This window comes from Drosophila simulans, chromosome 4 (assembly GCF_016746395.2).
Source record: "Drosophila simulans strain w501 chromosome 4, Prin_Dsim_3.1, whole genome shotgun sequence".
Classification (NCBI taxonomy): Eukaryota; Metazoa; Arthropoda; class Insecta; order Diptera; family Drosophilidae; genus Drosophila; species Drosophila simulans.
Window position 1 is genome coordinate 476,386 of NC_052524.2, and position 19,512 is coordinate 495,897.

Here is a 19,512-nt window from a genome sequence, read left to right on the forward strand (position 1 = left end):
ACGATAAACCTATTTTATTTTTCAAGGTCTGGTTTCAAAATTCACGGGCAAAAGACAAAAAATCGCGGAATCAGCGACATTATGCACACATATCTGACGATAATAGCTACGATGGCTCTAGCGGGAAGGAGGCTTATAGCGACCTAAGGTCCAACGGCATAACCGTGGATACGGACCTCGAAACAAATCTACAGGACTGTCAGCTGTGTCAAGTCACCCAAGTCAACATCCGAAAGCATGCTTTTAGTGTCGAGCACATTAGCAAAATGAAGAAATTGCTCGAACAAACCACCGAGCTCTATGCACAGAGCAATGGCAGTGGAAGCGAGGACAACGATTCTGACAGGGAAAAACGATTTTATAACTTATCAAAGGCATTTTTGTTCCAACACGTTGTGACAAACGCGACAAGCCACTCTATTCACACAGCTAGACAAGATTCTGATGCTATTGCCGAAGGGAACTGTATGCTTAACTATGACACTAATGGTGGCGATTCCAAGAGTCATGTCCAGCATAATTTACCTAACGAAGTCGTTTCTGAAGATACGCGAAAAATCGCTGGTAATCAGGAACTTATGCAGCAGCTTTTTAACCGAAACCATATCACCGGTAAGAGTTTCGGAAAGATACAAAAATCATCTATTTGATCTTATCTGTTGGTCAGATTTAAAAATACCAGTAAAGCTTGTTATTTTTTTTAACACGTTTGCTTTGTCTGTTTATTTTAAAAAGTTTTATTTTGCTTGATGCCCACACCTGAATTGATAGTTTCCAGAATGTTCAAAAACATATCTATACTAGTAGGAATATATTTTTTACGCCTCGCAATTTGACATTTTACGAAATAGTTCATACTAAAAACTAATATGTGTAAGCAAATAATGTATGCCTGCGTGTGAAAAACAACAAAAGTAGAATAAGAGAACTAATTACTCTTAGTGTGAGGGCTTTTAAAGTAAGTTCAGGAAAATGTCACTTTAAGTGCTGAGAAAACACTACATGCTAAAAGTTACCCGACCTATTCTGAAGGGTTTTTAAAGCAACCGTTGCAAAATTTAGGTATGTTTTCCAAAATGTTGCAAATTAAGTTTTTGGTGCTACAAATACCGATATTGGCACTTCATTAGTGCTTAAATATCAATATATTATAAATGTATAAGCCAATAAACACCATATCGAATCACATCAATATACTGAAACATGTACAAAAATAAACATTTAATTTTATTCAAATTCTTTAATTACTAACTTGCGTTTTTATTATTATTTAGCCGTTGTCTTAATAATATTTTGGTTTGTAAACTTAATATTGAATAAACGTTTTCAGTTGGAGTAGTGTAACACAATCATCTAATGATATATTCAATGGCTGATAGCTTAATCAGTAACTCTCATTTTATTAGTTATAGGTGGAAAGTAAATCTGAGTGTTTATATGGCCTTATAACCGTGGATAGTGGTTAAAATGTAGGTGAGTTGATATACATATAGTTTTTTAAACCGTTAAACATATTCTACCTTGCAGACTACAGAAGGAAAAGTATTTGCACACGCGAAATATGCGTACACTACGAAAATACAAACAAAAAAAACCAACCATACTACGAAAACTGAAAAGTTCCTATTTTAAAGAGTTTACAAAAACATTGACATTCCATCAATCTACAGATATATGTATTGAATTCTTGCGAAAACCTATTCCAACATTAGTAAGAATCTCTTAATTATACGGAAGTGTTCCTAACTATTCGAAATATAAATTAGCAATAAACTTAAGGTATACACATGCACACTTGAGGCAATCCTTAACAATTCAAGATGGAGGGCGTTATCTTGATAAGTTAAAATAACAAGTCGCTCCAAACAAAAATATGATATCATATAGATACATATATAATGGATTAGATTTAGTGAAATGTAAACTGAGTTCCTAGCATTTGATTGCTTTTGCCTTTGTTTTTATATTAGAATGTAGCCAATGAATACTAAGATCTGCTTCAGTATGCCGACTATAAAAGCTGAAATATATACATACGTGGTTCCTATTTTATTTAGAAACACTGTACAATATTAAAGAAATTCATATTATTTACGTCATTCTTATACTGAGAGAATCGTGCCAATAATTTGTTCTTCAAAAAATTCAAATTCCGTATGAAAAGAAAAAGGGAGAGCAGAGAGAAAAGGAAAGGGGCTTTAGTTAAATCATGAATTTTGTTTCGACCTATATCACAGTTTCCTTGTTAAGTAATTATTATGACGTATTAAGCAATTCATTCACAGTTAAAAACTTATTAAATAAATATTTATTTCCAATCATTTCTTTGTTTATAACTTAAGTTTAAAAAACTAACTTCTGGGAGTAACAGGAGTTACTATTTCACAATTGTATAACTTTTTCTCAAATCTTCCAATACAAAACATAGAATTTAAAGCAAAAACTCAGCTTGTTTGGTACGTTTACTTACATGTATAATTTTAAAATGTTCCTTGTCATTGTAACTATTAATAATTTGAAAGGACAAATTTAGATCATAAACAGTTACAACATTTTTAAACAAAATAGTATTTGACTGATAATTAAAATTAAAATATACAGCCCTATATTTATTTGATTTTATTCTGCATTACGTACATTTATACGTACTAGTACTCGTTTATGTATAAGTTCATTGTTAACCGCAACTAAATATAACATATGTTGCGAAACATAAGAATCTACTAAGAAGTTCCTATAGAATTTAATAAAAAGATATACAAATATATTTACTTGTAAGTTCAGGAATACTATATATGACAAGATTTTCTGTTCGTCTCACCATTAATTAGCGACAGGCAATTTATGTAAAAATAATGCCGTATGTCCATTCTAATATTAGAATATTGCAAATATGTGAATGTTTGAAATCCCATAATCGGTTTGTAAAAGAATTATTTAAATACATATGTACGTACTTAAGCCTTCACAATTGCCAACAAGCACAGATTTGCATAAATGGACAGAATACCATACTAACACCCGATAACATATATATATAGATATATATATATATATTATTTATATAATATATTTTACACATTATATATATTTATATATGTTTTCCAAATTTATGACTTCGAAATAATCGATTTGAGTTTTTTTAAACAATCTTATTCAAAATATGAATTCCATAGGCAACATCAAAATAATATGAGATTTTAAGATGATATCAAAACTTACATTGCTCAACTGATAGACACCACACATACCGATGTATGTACGTATAAATATACAACATATCACAAATATTACTAAAAAAAAAAAACTTAACAACTATTATTTTCCCTTTGAAAAATTTTTTAAATCAGACATTACAAGCATATTTATTATTTTTTTACAAATTAGGCATATATTTTGTGTGTTCCGAAATACTAAACACATTTTGCACAATCGTATGCTCTTAGTTTCTCAATTGAAATAATATTTACCATATGACAACAAATGTTTCTTATATTTAGTATAAGTAAACAAAAGCGTATAAGTAATTTTATTGTCAACTTATTAATTAATCAAAGTTACTACAAATACTGGTAAAACTTACAAAAGTAGGAAGTATAAATAAAAAATATAAAGTTCCTATATATTTAATAATTGGCAGATGTGCATATATTATAAAATTATAAATGAATAAAAATATGAAACAGAAACACTTGTATTTTCTTGCACCTATGACATCGATGAAGACTTTTCATAATAACAGTAATTTACGCGATTTCTGAAATACTAGATTCTTCGAGAAATATGAAACAGAATGGACCAATCCAATAAGGTCCGCCGTTCCGTATTAACTTTAAGATCTCGAGAACTGCGAAAATATGGTTGGCTAAAAAGAACACATAAAAATCTATCATTAAAGTCTACCAGTTTTTCTTAGTTCAAAGAAAGTCTGAGTATTCAGCTTCTTCGCAGAGCGGCAAATTTCTAACTGAAATCAATAATGTCTCTATAGGGGCTTAATAAAAGAAAAATTTGACAGTGGGACTTAAATTTCTTTTTCGTGGCTAGAACACTTCCCTTTCCACCTCTTCTTTTGCTTCAGAAAAAATTAACATCTCTTTCATCAAACAAGCAAGAAGTCAACCAGCGATTTATCTCATACGGTATATATATTCTTGATCAGGATCAATAGCCGAGTCGATTTGGCAGTGTCCCTCTATCCGTATGATCCCCTCGATCTCATGAACTATTTAAGCTAGACAGTTAAGATTAGACATGAAGACTCCAGAGGCAAACACACAGCGAAAGTTTGTTTTGAAATGTTGCTACGCCCTGTCTAGATCTTGTCGTACATGCGGACGAACAGACGGACATGGCCAGATCGACTCGGTTATTGATTCCGATTAAGAAGAATCGGAATCGCTTCCTTCTACCTGTTCATGATTTTCAACGAATTTATTATAGCTTTTTAGTCTAAAAGTAACGGGTATAAATATAACAAGTAAATACAACAAGGTGAGTCCATATACGGAAATGGCCAGATCGATTCGATTATTGGTCTTAATCTAATAAAGATAGCACTCCTGGAGCCATACTTCACTGTCATCCACAGCTTTATACTTTATAGGATGGGGAACCCTTTCTTCTACCTGTTAAATGAATCGCGTACACCCTAATACTCTGCGAGTATCGACTATAACAACAAATGTAAATCAACCTTGTATAAAAAAAATATCCTATTTTACTATTTAAACAGTATTTTTTCTAATATATTCATTTGTTTGTTAAGTTTGGTGTATAAGGTAAGAAATAACTCAATATAGGAGTTAAACCATAGGAGTTGCTACAATTAGGAAATAATTACATGGGTCTTAAAAGCATTTCAGTAGACACGGTTCTGAAAAGCGTTAACTAAAAACCAGAACACATGCTTGCTTCGGCAAGGAACCTTACAGAAATTATACGCAAAACATGTTTTAAAATTGTGGCCGTAGCAGTGACACGATGCCAGATCGACAAAATGTATATTTTTTAATGTATTTGTATTTTTTTTTTTGTATGTATTTGTATGTATTTTGTATGTATTAATGTATTTTTTTTTTTTTTTTGAATATTGCAAAAATGTATATTTTAAGAACAAAAACTGTTATTATCTAAATCAACGAAATAATGATACATTTTTGATTAACCTTCCGGCTTTACCTATGGCAGCAACTTAATAGCCAAATTTTATAAAACGACAAAGGTTCCACTAAAAGAAAAAGAATTCTAGCTAACAAAAACACGTTTGTTTGTCCGATTAGAAAGCTTGAAAAAACGCTCTGTGAGTCAAACAGGTTGATGTTTACTAAAATTTATTTTAATTGTTCTCAAAACCGGAGTTTACAATAGTTAAAGGCGTAAATACACTTAAGGAACCCAAACAGAAACACTTCCCCGACTATAAGATTTCGCTAACGCGAAACCAATAGAAATTGGCCAGACAAACAATAAAACTAAGAAAAATCGAAAAGTTTTTCAAAGTGTGATATGAAAAATATTGAAAAAAAAATGTTTTTGGGCGCGGCAGTTCTGGGCGGTTTTTGGGCGTGGCGAAAAGTCTTTTTGCAAATCGATAGAAATACAAGACTAATAAAAATATAAAATATTTTAAAACATTTTTCAAAAGTGTGGGCGTGGCAGTTTTGGGCGGTTTGTGGGCGTTAGAGTGGGCGTGGCAACATGAATCGACAAACTTGCGCTGCGTCTATGTCTCTGGAGTCTGTATGCTTAATCTCAACTTTCTAGCTTTTGTAGTTCCTGAGATCCACGTTCATACGGACAGATCGACTCGGCTATAGATCCTGATCAAGAATATATATATTTTATATAGTCGGAAACTCTTCCTTCTGCCTGTTACATACTTTTCAACGAATCTAGTATACCCTTTTACTCTACGATTAAGGGGTATACAAATTTTATGTTGATCCTATAACGAAAGTTTAATAACACAATATTTAAATTTGTATTAAATCGAAAGTTCATTTGGTTAGTTCAATTTGTAAAGTATTTTCGTTTATTAATTGATCTTATGACTTGTTTTTTTTTAAATAGTTTAATTTTGTTTAAATAAATATGTGCAAAACGTAAAAATTGTGTGAGTATAATAAAATAATTTGTTCTATAACTTTAAAAAGTATCGTAATTTTCCAAAAATTCCCAAAATTCCCGAGAATGCATTTACTTTCGAAGATGTAGTACAGTAACAGAGCAAAATTAAATCTACGCAGACATTACAATGTAAATATGTACATTAAATTTTCTTAATATAATATGCTTAAAAACTATCTCGGAGTTTTTTAATTACAACACCGATACGACACATGTCCAAAGACTTACTTGGTTCTCTGGTTAATTCAAAATAATTGTACATTCTATTGGAAAGAAATGTTCAAAAAAGAATTGTTCACATTTAGAAAAATGATACTCACACTCACCCTAAGCGCATTTGAAATTGTGTGGTAATTTGTATCTTGCTATATAAAAACCGCAACTTCAAAATACGCACAAAACCATTGGCATGTTAAAAGAAATAATGACAATAGTAAACAAGAGAGAACGCTATAGTCGAGTTTCCCGACTATCAGATACCCGTTACTCAGCTAGTTCAAGTGGGACCGAGAAATTTCAACATTTTTCAGGAATATCGGTAGAAATTGGATAATTAAGGGTCATAGTGGGCGTGGACAAAATATTTTCGGCATATCGATAGAACAACAAATGACTCAAAAATGTGGGAGTGACAGCTTTGGGGGTTTGTGGCAAAAAGTTGTTTGGAAAATAGATAGAAATGTACAAGAAATTATATGAAAAAATGTTAAACATTTTTCAAGAGTTTGGGCGTGGCAGTCTTCTAGCTTCTATAATTCCTGAGATCTCGACGTTCATACACATGGACATGGCCGGATCGACTTGGGTATTGGATCAATATCCTGATACTTTATTTGGTCGGAAACCCTTTCTTCTGCCGGTTACATACTTTTCAACGTATACCAATTTACTCTAGGAGTTACGGGTATAAAAATATATATACAAGTCTCATTATGCGTACAAATATAAAATACGAAACATTTTATGTTGGAAATTACTTTGAATTGTTAGTTATAATGAGAATTCTTCCCATCTGTGTGTCTGCATAGTTACACTGTAGTATAAAATGATACATTTGTGAAATAAAATTATGGGACCCAAAAGCTAATTGATTGCGATGCACGAATTTAATTCCAAATGTGGTCAAACAAATTAAAAATTTAGTCATTTTTAAATGGCAATTATCGCTCAACAGATTCTTGGTTGTTTTTAAATTTTTGACATGTGGGCTTTTGAAAGAGCGTTTCAAATTAATTTTACCAATTTTTTAAGGAGATATTACCCAAAAAATGTATGTTAGTACACGAAATTACATTGTCAGTTTAGTATCTGTTCTATGAACACTCACTCACGACACATTCTCATGTTATGTCCGCAGCAAAGGACTTTTAGATGAAAACAATAAAAAATATATCATATTTTTGGTGGAAACAGCTCTTAGATTATATTCATGAAATTCATGAACTGGATTGGCAACTGTAAAATATAATTTTTGTGGGATGCAGATTTAAGTATGACTTTGTTTTGTATTTGGTTTTAAAACTTTATTATATACTAGTAAGTTTAGCAATATTTGTGTGTGAGTAAAATAAAGTATGCTTAAATAATTCATATTAAGTACAAACAATTGTTTCGGGATCGTATTTTTCTGTATGTTACGTATATAATTTAAGTGAACATTATCATATGTAGTATTTTGTAATTTTAGAAAGTAAAGCTAGAATAATTAGATTAGGCGGAGTCTTTGGTTATCTTATTGTATATAAGATCTAAAAATTCCTTAAAGTAAAATCGGCAATGCCGGAGATTGATAAATATTGCTGAGATGCGGCGGGACGCAAAATCGTAAAAGATTTACATTTACATCAAGTCGCTGTATTCGGGTAGTTGCGATTAAATCGGTTGCAGATCCATATTCCTATTTTTTTAATCAAAAACCGCCGTATCCACTTATGTCGGACGGCTTTAAGTGATCAAACACGGTTAAATGGTGTGAGGGATGGCTATGATGATGGTGAGTATGTGGATGAGTATAGCTTGGGTAGTTTGCTTGGGGTGGCGTATGACCATATGGGTGGTGTCCAAATGGATAATTTGGACTCGGAACATGTAAAGTTGCAGAGCTTGTTGGCCCAGTAGTCTGAACGCTACCGCCAAGACTATAGTGACCATGTGTTCCTGCGTATTCTCCTGTAGTATGCTGTGGATGGGATCCATATGCAGGGCCGTACATTGAATTTACATTTACGGAAGAGATATGTGCCATGTGGTGCGCTTGGTCCACATACATTGAATGCGGATGTGAGTGAGGTGGATGAGGATGGGAAATCGTGTGAAGATTAGGCTCAGAATTATTAACATTCGTGCCCAGGGCGCTACCAATCAAATGAGGTGTATGATGATAACCCGATTGATTATGAATGGGATAGTCAATATTGGTGTCACAATTGTTATTATGGCTACTTTCATTGTTGCCCTTTGATTCTCCATTACCATAGATAGCTACGTTGTCAGTTCTTGCAGACGAAGCAGAAGCGGCTAGACTGCTTACTGAGAAATTGCTATTGCTTACATTGCTATTCTCACTGGTAGGTCTACAAGATTCTCCCTGCGCCGAGTTCTCTTGTTTGCATTGCTTCAGTTGCTGTTGTTGATTTTGTTGGTGTTGTTGATGTGGTTGCAGGGGATGTTGATGCTGGTGCTGCAAGCTCAAGATACGACTTTCCACAGCAGCCGCAGCTGCCGCTACTGTCGCTAATGGTATATTGCTGCAATCTTGTTCTCTGATTGCTGGTATTTGATCAACCAGCGATTCGAGTCCACATAAGCTTTTATGAGCAACATCTGAGGATATATGACCTGATGGGGAGGAATTCTGATGAGTTTGATTTCCAAGTCGTGGACTCAAATGCTGCTGGTGAGCAGAGATCGCCGTGTAGGGATTTGAATTCTGTTCTTCGTAACGCTGCCAGTTTTCCGTCTGCTCCAGATGGAAATGGTGCATAGGTGGATGTTGTTGCCTATGTGTCAATTTTTGTGCTGGTTGATTACTTTGGTGAGGATGAGGCGAAAGCCATTGCTGGTAATGTTCGTGAGGATGAGCTGGGTTCGCCTCGGTATTAGGTACAGGGCTATCATACTGGACCTTATCCATTATTTGAGGGTGTTGATGATCCAATTCCACGGCTTTATTTTGCACCCGTGAGCCCACTTGAGAGCCTGAGTGTTCGTCTGGTGGATCGAAGTCGACTGTTGAACACATATTTGGTGAACTTGGCGGAGGTGTTTCACCCAAGTGCGGATGATCCCGCATATCTAGTCCACCGTCTAGGTTTCCATGCTTTTGTTGAGGAAGATGGTCGTTTTGCGTATCGATGACAGGTGACGAGCCCTGAGCAACAGAAGCCACTTGCCCTACCGGTGGAGTTCCGTGTCCATGAACTTGAGTATAATTGCAGTTAAGGGCAGGAGAGGCCATCGGTGATGCCGATGCAGTGTACAAAAGGTGCGACGGTGGGGGGGTATTGTACAAACTTGGCGGCATTTGATGACTACTTTGCGGAGACGCTGCAATATGCTCCATGGATATTGGATGCATTGAGCTTGCCGACAATCCTGCTGTTGTGTTTAAATTGTTATTACCGTGTTGAAGTTGTTTAACTGTCATTATGTTGTCAATTGCGGGTTTAAGTTTCTTTGGTCTGCCTCTCTTCTTTTTTGGTGTTTCAATGCTGCCACCGCCAGACATCACCGAAAGGTTAAGAATATTATTAAAATCATGACTGGGTATATGCTGTCCGGCCAAAGAAGCTTTTCCACCGACGGAATGATCAATAATATCTTGTCCTTTTATTTTCTTCGGACGGCCCCGTTTTTTCTTCTCTAGTGGTTGCTGCGACAAGGGCTGCTGAGAACCCAACACGGATAAGTAATTGCTTTCATTAATTGAGGGATTATGATTAGACACTGGGAGTAAGGGTGTATTTTCTGTCGCATAGGAAAACGATTTCCCATCAGTTGCATTACTTGAAGATGGCGCAGTGGGATCCATTTCGGGAATCATTTTCTCCGATTGAACCTGATCTGACTCCTCGGCGACAATCCCACACTCTGCATCTCCTGCGATTGGACCACTACAGTTACTTACTACTGTTAAACTGGATGGATGATCGCCAAGAGAAGATTGATGTGTTTTCTTAATTTTACCAACGATATCCACCTGTTGCTGTTCGCTACATAGGCGGATCCTTTGATCCGTAAACACACACTCTGATTCATCGATATGGGGAATCTGTCCGTTCAGAAAGTCCCGAAACTTTTTTAGAGCCGCATAAAACGGTACTTTGTCAGCGGCGCGCGGCAACTGTGCGCATCGTGCTGAGGATGAGGGCATCACCCAAATGAACTGAAATATAAGAAAGAAAGGAAGCCATAAATATTGTATAGTTCGGCTACATGATGCATATAAATCCGTGCATAGTCATGGCAAAAACATTTTGGTCACTCTAACGCTCCCAAACAGCAAGAAGCTTTCACGATGTAAGAAATGCAAAGAAAATATGTAACAGGAAACTAGATCTTTAAACAATAAACCTCAATATATAACAGTAAGAAATTTATTATTATTATTATGCATCACCATCAAAACAATCTATAAATAGTTGAGTTAGTTAGGCTTTCCTTTCTTTCCTTTCCTGCTGCAGCTGTAAAAAGTGCCATAACTTTAACGAAGTCCGTGTGCAGGGAAAGAACAGGCTTTTTTCTATGGCAGCCCCTATGGGTCCCAATGCAGACCGCTAATTTAAAAAGGTGCAGTTTTACTCTACGAGTAACGGGTATAATGATTTCAAGGAATCTGCTATCATTACTAATTTAAATCGACAAATAATAGTGCGAGCTATTATAAATGGTATTTAAGTAATTTAAAAGCATATCTTAAAAATTTTTTGTCGGTTTCGCGCTATACAGATTTTAGGCAACTAGCGCTGAAATACTTACAGTGTCAGTGCCATCAACACGATCAGGTTGGCGACCAAAGTGAAATTCCTTTTTTCCCGAAAACACTTCAAATATTAGTTTGCCATTAAAAACGGCTACTTTTGGGCGAAACCTCTGAAGTTTTTCAAGCAAAATTCGGCTGCCCTCTTTTATTTCCTTTCTTGTAAGGTCAGCAGATCCTTTCGTGGCTCGAGCAACCATATTGGTAAATCCTATTCCTTGCTTTATCAGCATGTGATCTTCATCAGCACTCATCTGCTCCTGAGTAAGCCCCGCTAAGTAAAGACACTTCCAGAAGTGATTGCCTGGACCTGCGTAATGGTGTCCCTTGTATGCTGCAAATAACCCAGGATTTATCCCGACCTGTAAAGCGTACATGGAAAAAGTTAATAACATTGTTCTTTGAATATAAATTGTGTTTTTTTTGTATTTTTAAACCCGAAATTTACAACTCACTATAACGATATCAAGGTTATCACATAGATGATCTGGAATTGTCCGTTTAATCACTTCCTCCTCGGACATTCCATTAAATCTGTCATGTTTTTTGCGTTCCTTGGGTTTTGCAGCTTGATCGCCACCACCATCTTCACAATCTGCTCTGCCACCAGATACCCTAATAATAATAATAATAATAATATATTAATCTTTTTTTAAAGCAGAACATCTAAAGGAATAATATTACGTAGCTGACACAGTAATGAAATGCTTTGTTTTTTGTGGATCCCTTCCATATTATTACAAACAAAATTAAAACAATATAGTCAAAACGATGGAGTTCGGATTCTCTTTGTTTTGCTAAATAGAGGGCAAGATATGAAAACAAGAAAGCGACTGTTTCCCAGATTGAACACCGAGATCACTGGTCTTTTGTATGGAGGCTGCTACAGATCATTATATATAAGAAAATTCAAACAGCAAATACTTTTGACAAAAAGGACAACAGAAATTTTAGAACGACTAGTGGATCTATACCTGGCCACTTGGATATTAACCCCTTCAACTCCCACAGCAGACAGCACTCCTTCCTTGAAGCCAGATTTGTCGACCCCGCAATGCATGATGAGTCGTTGGTGCGAACATCTGCCATGACAGCTTTCCGGGATGGACGGATTCTCTATTTATACTCTACAAGTGGCGGGTAGACAAAGATCGTAGCTAATAATAAATTTATAAGTAAACGTTTACTTCTACCTGATACATACTTTTCAAGAAATCAAACATTTTACTCTAGATAAAGTAACGGGTAGAAATAAATTTCAAATAATTCTCCAGCCTGCGAAAATATGGCATTAAGCTGTCTAATTTGGTCCTGTCAGTAAATCGAATTGGAGGGGATCCGTCATTACGTGTACTTTCGGAGCCTTTATCAAACTACGAAACTACCACCAGTTCCATATGAAATCGGGAAGTAATCATATTGTTGCTTGTGGTCGAGTATTGTATATGCTAAGAAAGTTATATAACTTATCGACTTACTTTTGTTGATCTACTGGCGTTGTCATTTGTGAGGAATCTGCATTAACAGCTACTAGCTTCTTTTTGCGGCCTCTTTTTTTTGGCATTGGCTTGAAATTTATGCCGCACGGAGAGCTATCAGTTTGTTCCAATACAGTTGTACTTTGTTGACTGTGTCGATACATTTCTCTGCTTAGACATTCGGGAGCATCATTTGACACTAAAATCCCATACCGCCCTGGCCCAGTTGTGACAGCATCCAAATGACGATGTGATGGTGAATGCATGTGCAACTCCTCACCCATAAAACTGTAGGGATCGACAACAGAGGCATGACTTGAGCATCGAGTGCCCTCACTCAGTTCTAGGTGAGACTGCGAGGCCAGAACCTGTCCTTGACTACTGTTTGATGAGCAAGCATTGGGGTCAGTGTGAGCTTCCCCGGAGAGTGTAACTTTTGTCAATTGCAAATCATCAGGCTTCTTCTGGTTTTGCGTCATGAGCACGATATTCGAATGTTGCATTTGATGCTGAGGGGTAATGGAGTGTGTGGACGAACTATGAGAATTTGGTGTTAAAACGTCGCCAGCACTTGTCTCATAACCATCATCTTGATTTTCAGGTTTGGTGTTGCTTGGAGAGAGGGTTCTGCAAAATTAAATACAAACTTTTAAAAGAAATGAAAAATAGTACATTTTTTAATTTCTAGACAATAATTAAAACTGAAAAACTACTTAATAAATTTTATTGAGTTTCATTGAACTGAGCAGGTGCTTAAGCTGTGATTTGATTTTGTTAAATCTTAAAAAAGCTCTCCTATGCTATAAAACCGAATTGTTACATTCTTGTTTAGACAATGTATTCTTGGTTGTTCTGTACGTGGGCTGACGTTTGAATGTATCCAAATATCCGAATTCCTTCTGCCTTTTAGGTCCTAACAATAAATTCTAGTCATCATATTATTACTTACAATGACCAAGACTTATTTTCGTAATCAGATTTGATTCCTTCAAAGTGTGGTCAAAATGTTACTAGCTTTTTGAGCATAAAACTCCATTTATAAAAATGTGAACTTAGCTTTATTTTAACCACTTTATATCATCTCTGCAAGGAATGCAAAATACTATTTATATTTTTCTGTATAAGCTGCATCAACCTTGGCCTGACACAAAAAAAAATAAGACATTTAAAAATAATAATAGATTTTGTATAAATTCTGTAGTGTGACATACCATGCAGCCTGACAATATGTTAATACTTTTTAAAGTGTGTAACTACTTACAATTTGAAGGCATGACTGGGTTCTTCGTGGAAATCATCCATAATAAGATCATGATAGTTTTCGCGCAATGGCAATCGTTGGTGTGCCTGTTGATGTTGGTGCTGATGGATTTGCTGTGACAGATGATGTTGATGTTGTTGGGAAATAGGAGTCGATTGATGTAAATGCCCGTGGCAATCCATTAGATGCTGAAGAGGTTGCTGCTGTTGGTTAAGACGTTGATGATGCTCACTTTGATGGGCACCAAACATCGGAGGATTTTGATAATGAGAGATATAGCCAGCATAACTCGCAGCCTGCTGATGGCGAGGACTGTGTTCATGCATGCTTTGTTGATGCTGATTATGAAGAAGGTGCTGCGGCTGCATCATTTGGGCATAAAAATTATTGTGCGACTGACTGTCGATATTAGAAGTCCCTTCTGTTTGGCCAAACTGGCCCGAAGCTGCATTATTATGGTTATCCTGCAATGGAATTGGACTTGCTTGTAAAAATGAACCAGAGCTTTCTTTCTCGATTTGTAGCAAAAGTTCGGAGTGACGATTCTGATGGTGGTAAGACAGCTCCGAGCTTACATTCATGGGCTCTTGCTTCGTGTCACTCGCTGCTGTCGCTATGCGTTGTTGCCCTTGGCCGGATTGGTCATGGTGAGGCGTCCATAAAGAAGCCCTTCGATCATCCAGCAAAATATCACCTGTTGCTGTCGTTACTACTAACTTAGTAGGAATTCTTAAGTTCAAATTGGAAGAATCATTTGCACAACCAACGATTTTATCATTTGCTAATATACTTGTGGAACTAGTAGAATTATACAGACCAGCCGTACTGTATTGCAATTTGTTATCAATATTCGAAGACGGTGTAGTCGAGGATTCGCCTAGAGTGCTAAGATTGGGCTCTTCAGATTGCCTGCCCGGTGTGTTCGATGAAGGCGTTTGAGGGGCAGGAACGACTAACTCCACGCTTGTGACCAGTGCCTGCTCTGGGGGCATATAACAGTCGTTATCATATGGCAATATTTTTTCTGGACTTTTTCTTTTTGAGTTGCCTACAGATATTGTCCCTTCAATGACGATCTTACTGTTGTCATTCAAATGCTTGTCCATTTCAGGATATTTATTTGACTTGGTGTCCGACATTTTTGATTTCGGATCCATATTGGGCTCGACTTCTGGATTGTCCACATCATTGTTCTGAATGCTGTTGTGTTCAAGAACGGACAGCTTCTGTCGTTTGCGATTATTGGGCAGGCCAGAGACATACTTGCCTGATTCATTGTTGCCATGTTCTACATTAGTTATGTATGGTGTTAATGACATCAAAGTTGGTACCGTCCCATCTTCTGGTCCCGAACTTGCATCCACCTCTGATGCCATTACAGTGCAAATAGGTTTTACTGCCTTCTGAACTATTGCTTGCTCAAACAAAGCTAAGTTTAAAGAAAGCAGAACTTTATTGGTATACTTAGAGTCAGCAAATGATCTAGCTGCTTGTATTAGAGCTATTTTTAAGACTAATGGAGCTACTGTAGGCGTATAAGTGAAGGAACTACTTAACAGTGGAGGGATTCCACTTTCCTCTTGCATATCCTATTTATTAACCGTCCATTTAGGAAGAAAACTATGGTCGCTTTCAATTACATCCAGTAGCATCCTCATCAAATATGATAATTTGATCAAATTAACAATTTGTTAGGTTTGAAAAAATTCTTTTGAGAACCGTGTTATGTGCCAGATGCGCTATAAGCCTGCCTAAAAATAAATCACACAAACAGTTAATTAGATAAAATAAAGAGAAGAATAAAGGAATGATTATAATTTAAAGTATTCATAAGAAAACTTCACAACTTTTAACTCATCCTTGTCTTTGTGCTCGATCAACAATGAATACCACGTTGCAATTTAAATAAGCTTTTCTGAAATAAGCTTTGTTATATTGAATTGGAGTGTGTATGCTGATCTATATTTAATCCTTAATACCTATGCTTATAGACCTTTCTTACATTTACATTAATCGTCGTCATCTGCCGAACACAAACATTATTTACCGTCTTATCTCCGCGATTTAAACTTTATACGGCTCGGTATATGACTATGTTTAGATTTTCCAATACTGATATTTATCCGAAGCATTTTTTATTCGTGCGGCCTCGCTTTGTTTCAGACTATTCATCGAATGCAATAAACCCTTTTTCTGGGTAACTAATTGACTAATAAGAAAATCGTCCTTTGTATATCCTAAAAGTATAAATCTGGAAATATATTATTATACCCGCTATTTGCAGGGTTAACGGGTATTGTAATTATATATTTCTGATCAGAATCAATAGCCGAGACGATCTGGCCCTGTCCGTCCGCCTGTCCATATTTCTTCGTTTTATTTTTTTTGTCCGCGAATAACGGTAGAAATAAAAACACAAAAACCTTTGGCCATGACCCTCCTTACACCTACAAAACGACCAACACGGGCACTTCCACTTCCACACTTATGAACATTTTTTAATTGTTTGCCCAATATCTATCGATAAGCCAGATAAATTATAGAATTTTTATATTTAGGACTTTTTAAAGGTAAGATATTCAGCCTTTTTTCTAAATTATTTTGTTGAAATATTAGTACTATAAATGGAGTTTCATGTGTAGCTTATTTGCGAATGGCATATATAAAATATACGGCAATAAATTAAAATTATTAATGCAAGCCTTCCCAAATACAAAAACAATGCTGGCTTACTCTTTTTAATCGCCTGTGTATCAACTTTTGAGACACCAATGGTACAAATATGCATACACATAATATTTAGCTGAGCCTCAAAATGCAACGAAGCGAAAATGGCAGTAGCAAGCTGTGAGTGTGTGCATTACCATTTGTATGCAAGTACGTATGTATAGGGCCGTACGCTGTTGGGTTTACACATGTGTGAGTCTAAACTACTGTACCAGAAAGTTTAGTAAAATCAGAAACAACAGCCAAATGAGTACGCACTCTCAAAAAAGCTCAAGCCGTGAGTTCGTATATGTTCAAGAGATTTTTTAAGAGAGGCAATATGTGGTAACTCGGTGTATTCTTCACCCGCGTGTCGATAATGTATACCATACGTAAAACAAGCCGGCCTACCGAAAATGTTTAACATTTAAATCTCGAATTTATAAGGTCGCCAAAATTGCAAACAAAAAGTTTTTAACATAATTTAAACAGTAATTATTAACATAGGTAGACTTAGATCAGCATTAGATTGATCACTTTATGTAAAATGTTGCATCATTGTCAGTCCTTGTTTTTAGTGAAGGGAACCCTTCTAAAAATCATCAAGGTTTAAAACCATCACAAAGTCAGAAACAACAATATACAAACTTCCAAAAAACTGCCCATACGAAAAATTTCGAAATTTTGTCTTGTTTTTTAACTTTTGTATTTATTTTGCCAATAACAATTCGACTACCAGAACAATTTGCCAAAAATTTCAAAAATGACGATTCGCTCAGGTCTTGTCCGAGATGTCGAAAGATGTGAGCAACTATAAAAGCTAGAGGGCTGAGATAATACAGGTGCCGGAACATAGACGCAGCGCAAGTTCGTTCAGCGATGTTGCCACGTGCACTCTACGTCCACAAACCATCTTGCTTTGATTAATACTTTATGGTTATCTAAATTTTTATATTTAGCTACGTTATGTGAAGATTGTGGACAGAAAGTGTATACTAGGTTCGTTGAAATTTATGCATTTAGCATTTCAAAGGATACACGAGTATATATATATATATATATATATAACAAATTGAATAAATTCAAAAAATTTGAAATAGCGGTTGCGTTGGAGTGGCAAGCTCTGCAATCCAACTCTTAATTTTCTTGATTCCACTATGGACGGAAGTACATTTATTCTTTAAATTGTAAATTTCTGCCGCGTGTTTTGTCGTCTGCAACGACACGAATCGTATTCAAATCGTATTTGTTTTCTGTCAAACAGGTCTGTATATTAAACATTAGTTGAATTCATTTTGAAAAATTACGCTAGTTCAGAGGGAAAACGGCTATACATACATATACGAGTATAGCCAGATTTTACCCTTTCTTAGCCTCTAAATCCAGAACCTTAAACCAAAATTCCTCTTGGCGATGTTAAAATCGGACTGACGACACCATCAATTTCGTGTTTTGATATTACGTTCTGTGATGTAAAATTAAGTAAATACACTTTATAAATGTACGCTTTATACGCTTAAAAAAATGGCTGAATAATTAGTCAAATATAAAAAAAGAAAAATTAGTCAAATATAATAGCGGTAAGGAGATGGAATTTTGCTTCAGTAGCCCCAACATATTATTTTTTAAAATGTTAATTCGATTTTTTAGCACTCTTATTTGCGGAGTCTTTGTCTTTTAGCTGCTAATATTTCAGTTAACAAAATATTGGCGTTCATAAAGAGCACATGGAAGCAGTTTTGAAAATCGCTGGGGCTACCAAGGCAGGCCAACAATTTTTATTTTTCTGACTAATTTTACATAACTTTTTCTTAGAAACTCCCTGTTCACGAAATGTACGAAAATAGGAACGAAAACAAAATAGCAGCAGTATCCTCAACAATCTAGGATTTTCGAAGCTTCGAAGGGATTAGCCATTTTTGAGCCCAATAAGTCGGAGTTCCGACTACAAGGGCATTGTGATATATTTTAAAATTAGTCAAATACAAATACGAATACGAATTAAAAACACTGACAGGGTGTATTGCGCACATACATCTATAAGTGTATGTATCAATTTATTTTTACTTATACTTTATACACTAGTCAGTGCTGTCCCGACAATTTGGATTCGGATTTACGGATACGAAATACAGACCCGATACCAAAATAAAAGATAAAAGACTAGTCGCTACTCTTCTCGTTTTTTCACATGCATATATACGTATATATACACATCTACATATCTGCTTTATATATGTATTTCTGTGGGTTCACAGAGATGCTGTTTCTGTTTTCGCTTTCCACAGTGGATGTGGCAGATGGCAGCGAGATGAGAAGGAGAATGACCAGAAACGAGGAGAGAACTGAGAGACGACCAACAAAAATAAGTTTGCGTGTATTTGTATTTATGTAGAAAATGTGCGAGTATATAGGTGGTCATATACTCACGTTTCGCTCGACGGTTTAGGCACAGGATAAGTACGGGGAAAATCGCGAACACAGTACGTAACAGTTACATTTCCATTGAAGTAGCAATTGAAGCACTGCTCCTTAACTGGCGTTCGCAGTATGATGCACATTTTGCATAATTTCAATTTCAAATGTACATGCAGACATATGTATGTGCACACATGTCGTGTATGAATACACACACACCCGAAGAACAGTAGTATGCCGCAGAAATTATTAATTTGCCTCACAGCACCGTTGCACGTTCAGTCGTTATATTATTTAAATTCGCGATGTATCGGAATCAAAACAGAATTCTCGATTAGATTTATTATAATTTTCCACTTTCTGCTGCTCATCCACGACGAACCACAAACAGCAACCAACACCAATAACGCCGCAAATAGAAAGACTAGGAAAAAGGAGCTTTGCTGACTTATTTGCAGTTTATCGGAGCTTTTTCGGTCAGACGACGTGTTGGATGGGTTACGTTGTCTTTCGTTACGTGCTCTCAACGGAGCTCCGAGAAA

The 19,512-nt window shown here is 35.8% G+C and overlaps 2 protein-coding genes across 16 annotated transcripts in view; one reads left to right on the forward strand and one right to left on the reverse strand.

Moving 5' to 3' along the window:
- Positions 1-5,246, forward strand: part of LOC6724712 (zinc finger protein 2) — a 39,909-nt gene extending 34,663 nt beyond the window's left edge. For 10 of the 14 annotated variants that reach the window (XM_016180653.3, XM_016180657.3, XM_016180656.3 and 7 more), the window contains one exon: positions 27-1,585. In XM_016180653.3, coding sequence (XP_016037280.2) covers positions 27-650 — 624 coding nt within the window. In that variant the 3' untranslated portion in view covers positions 651-1,585. Of the gene's footprint in view, positions 1-26 lie in introns of all 14 variants that reach the window. The other 4 variants (XM_016180654.3, XR_001600016.3, XM_016180658.3 and 1 more) reach the window with 4 other exon arrangements.
- Positions 5,247-6,002: 756 nt separating this feature from the next.
- Positions 6,003-19,413, reverse strand: LOC6724713. 2 transcript variants are annotated; one of them, XM_016180577.3, is made up of 6 exons: positions 18,983-19,413; positions 13,847-15,593; positions 12,586-13,212; positions 11,563-11,722; positions 11,107-11,469; positions 6,003-10,513 (listed from the first exon to the last, which is right to left on the reverse strand). In XM_016180577.3, exons 2-6 carry the CDS (start codon positions 15,430-15,432, stop codon positions 8,039-8,041), a joined length of 5,211 nt encoding a protein of 1,736 aa, XP_016037291.1. In that variant the 5' UTR covers positions 15,433-15,593; positions 18,983-19,413; the 3' UTR covers positions 6,003-8,038. The 2 variants fall into 2 exon arrangements, with proteins under 2 accessions (XP_016037291.1, XP_016037290.1); XM_016180576.3 differs by having other exon boundaries at positions 13,847-15,597.
- Between the last annotated feature and the right edge of the window lie 99 nt (positions 19,414-19,512).

Coding starts and splice junctions, on each gene's coding strand:
- LOC6724713 (XM_016180577.3), bottom strand. CDS start 15,432: ATGCAAGAGGAAAGTGGAATCCCTCCACTGTTAAGTAGTTCCTTCACT. Junction 11,723..12,585: donor ACGCCAGTAGATCAACAAAA/GTAAGTCGATAA, acceptor TATTATTATTAG/GGTATCTGGTGGCAGAGCAG. Junction 11,470..11,562: donor ATAACCTTGATATCGTTATA/GTGAGTTGTAAA, acceptor TACGCTTTACAG/GTCGGGATAAATCCTGGGTT.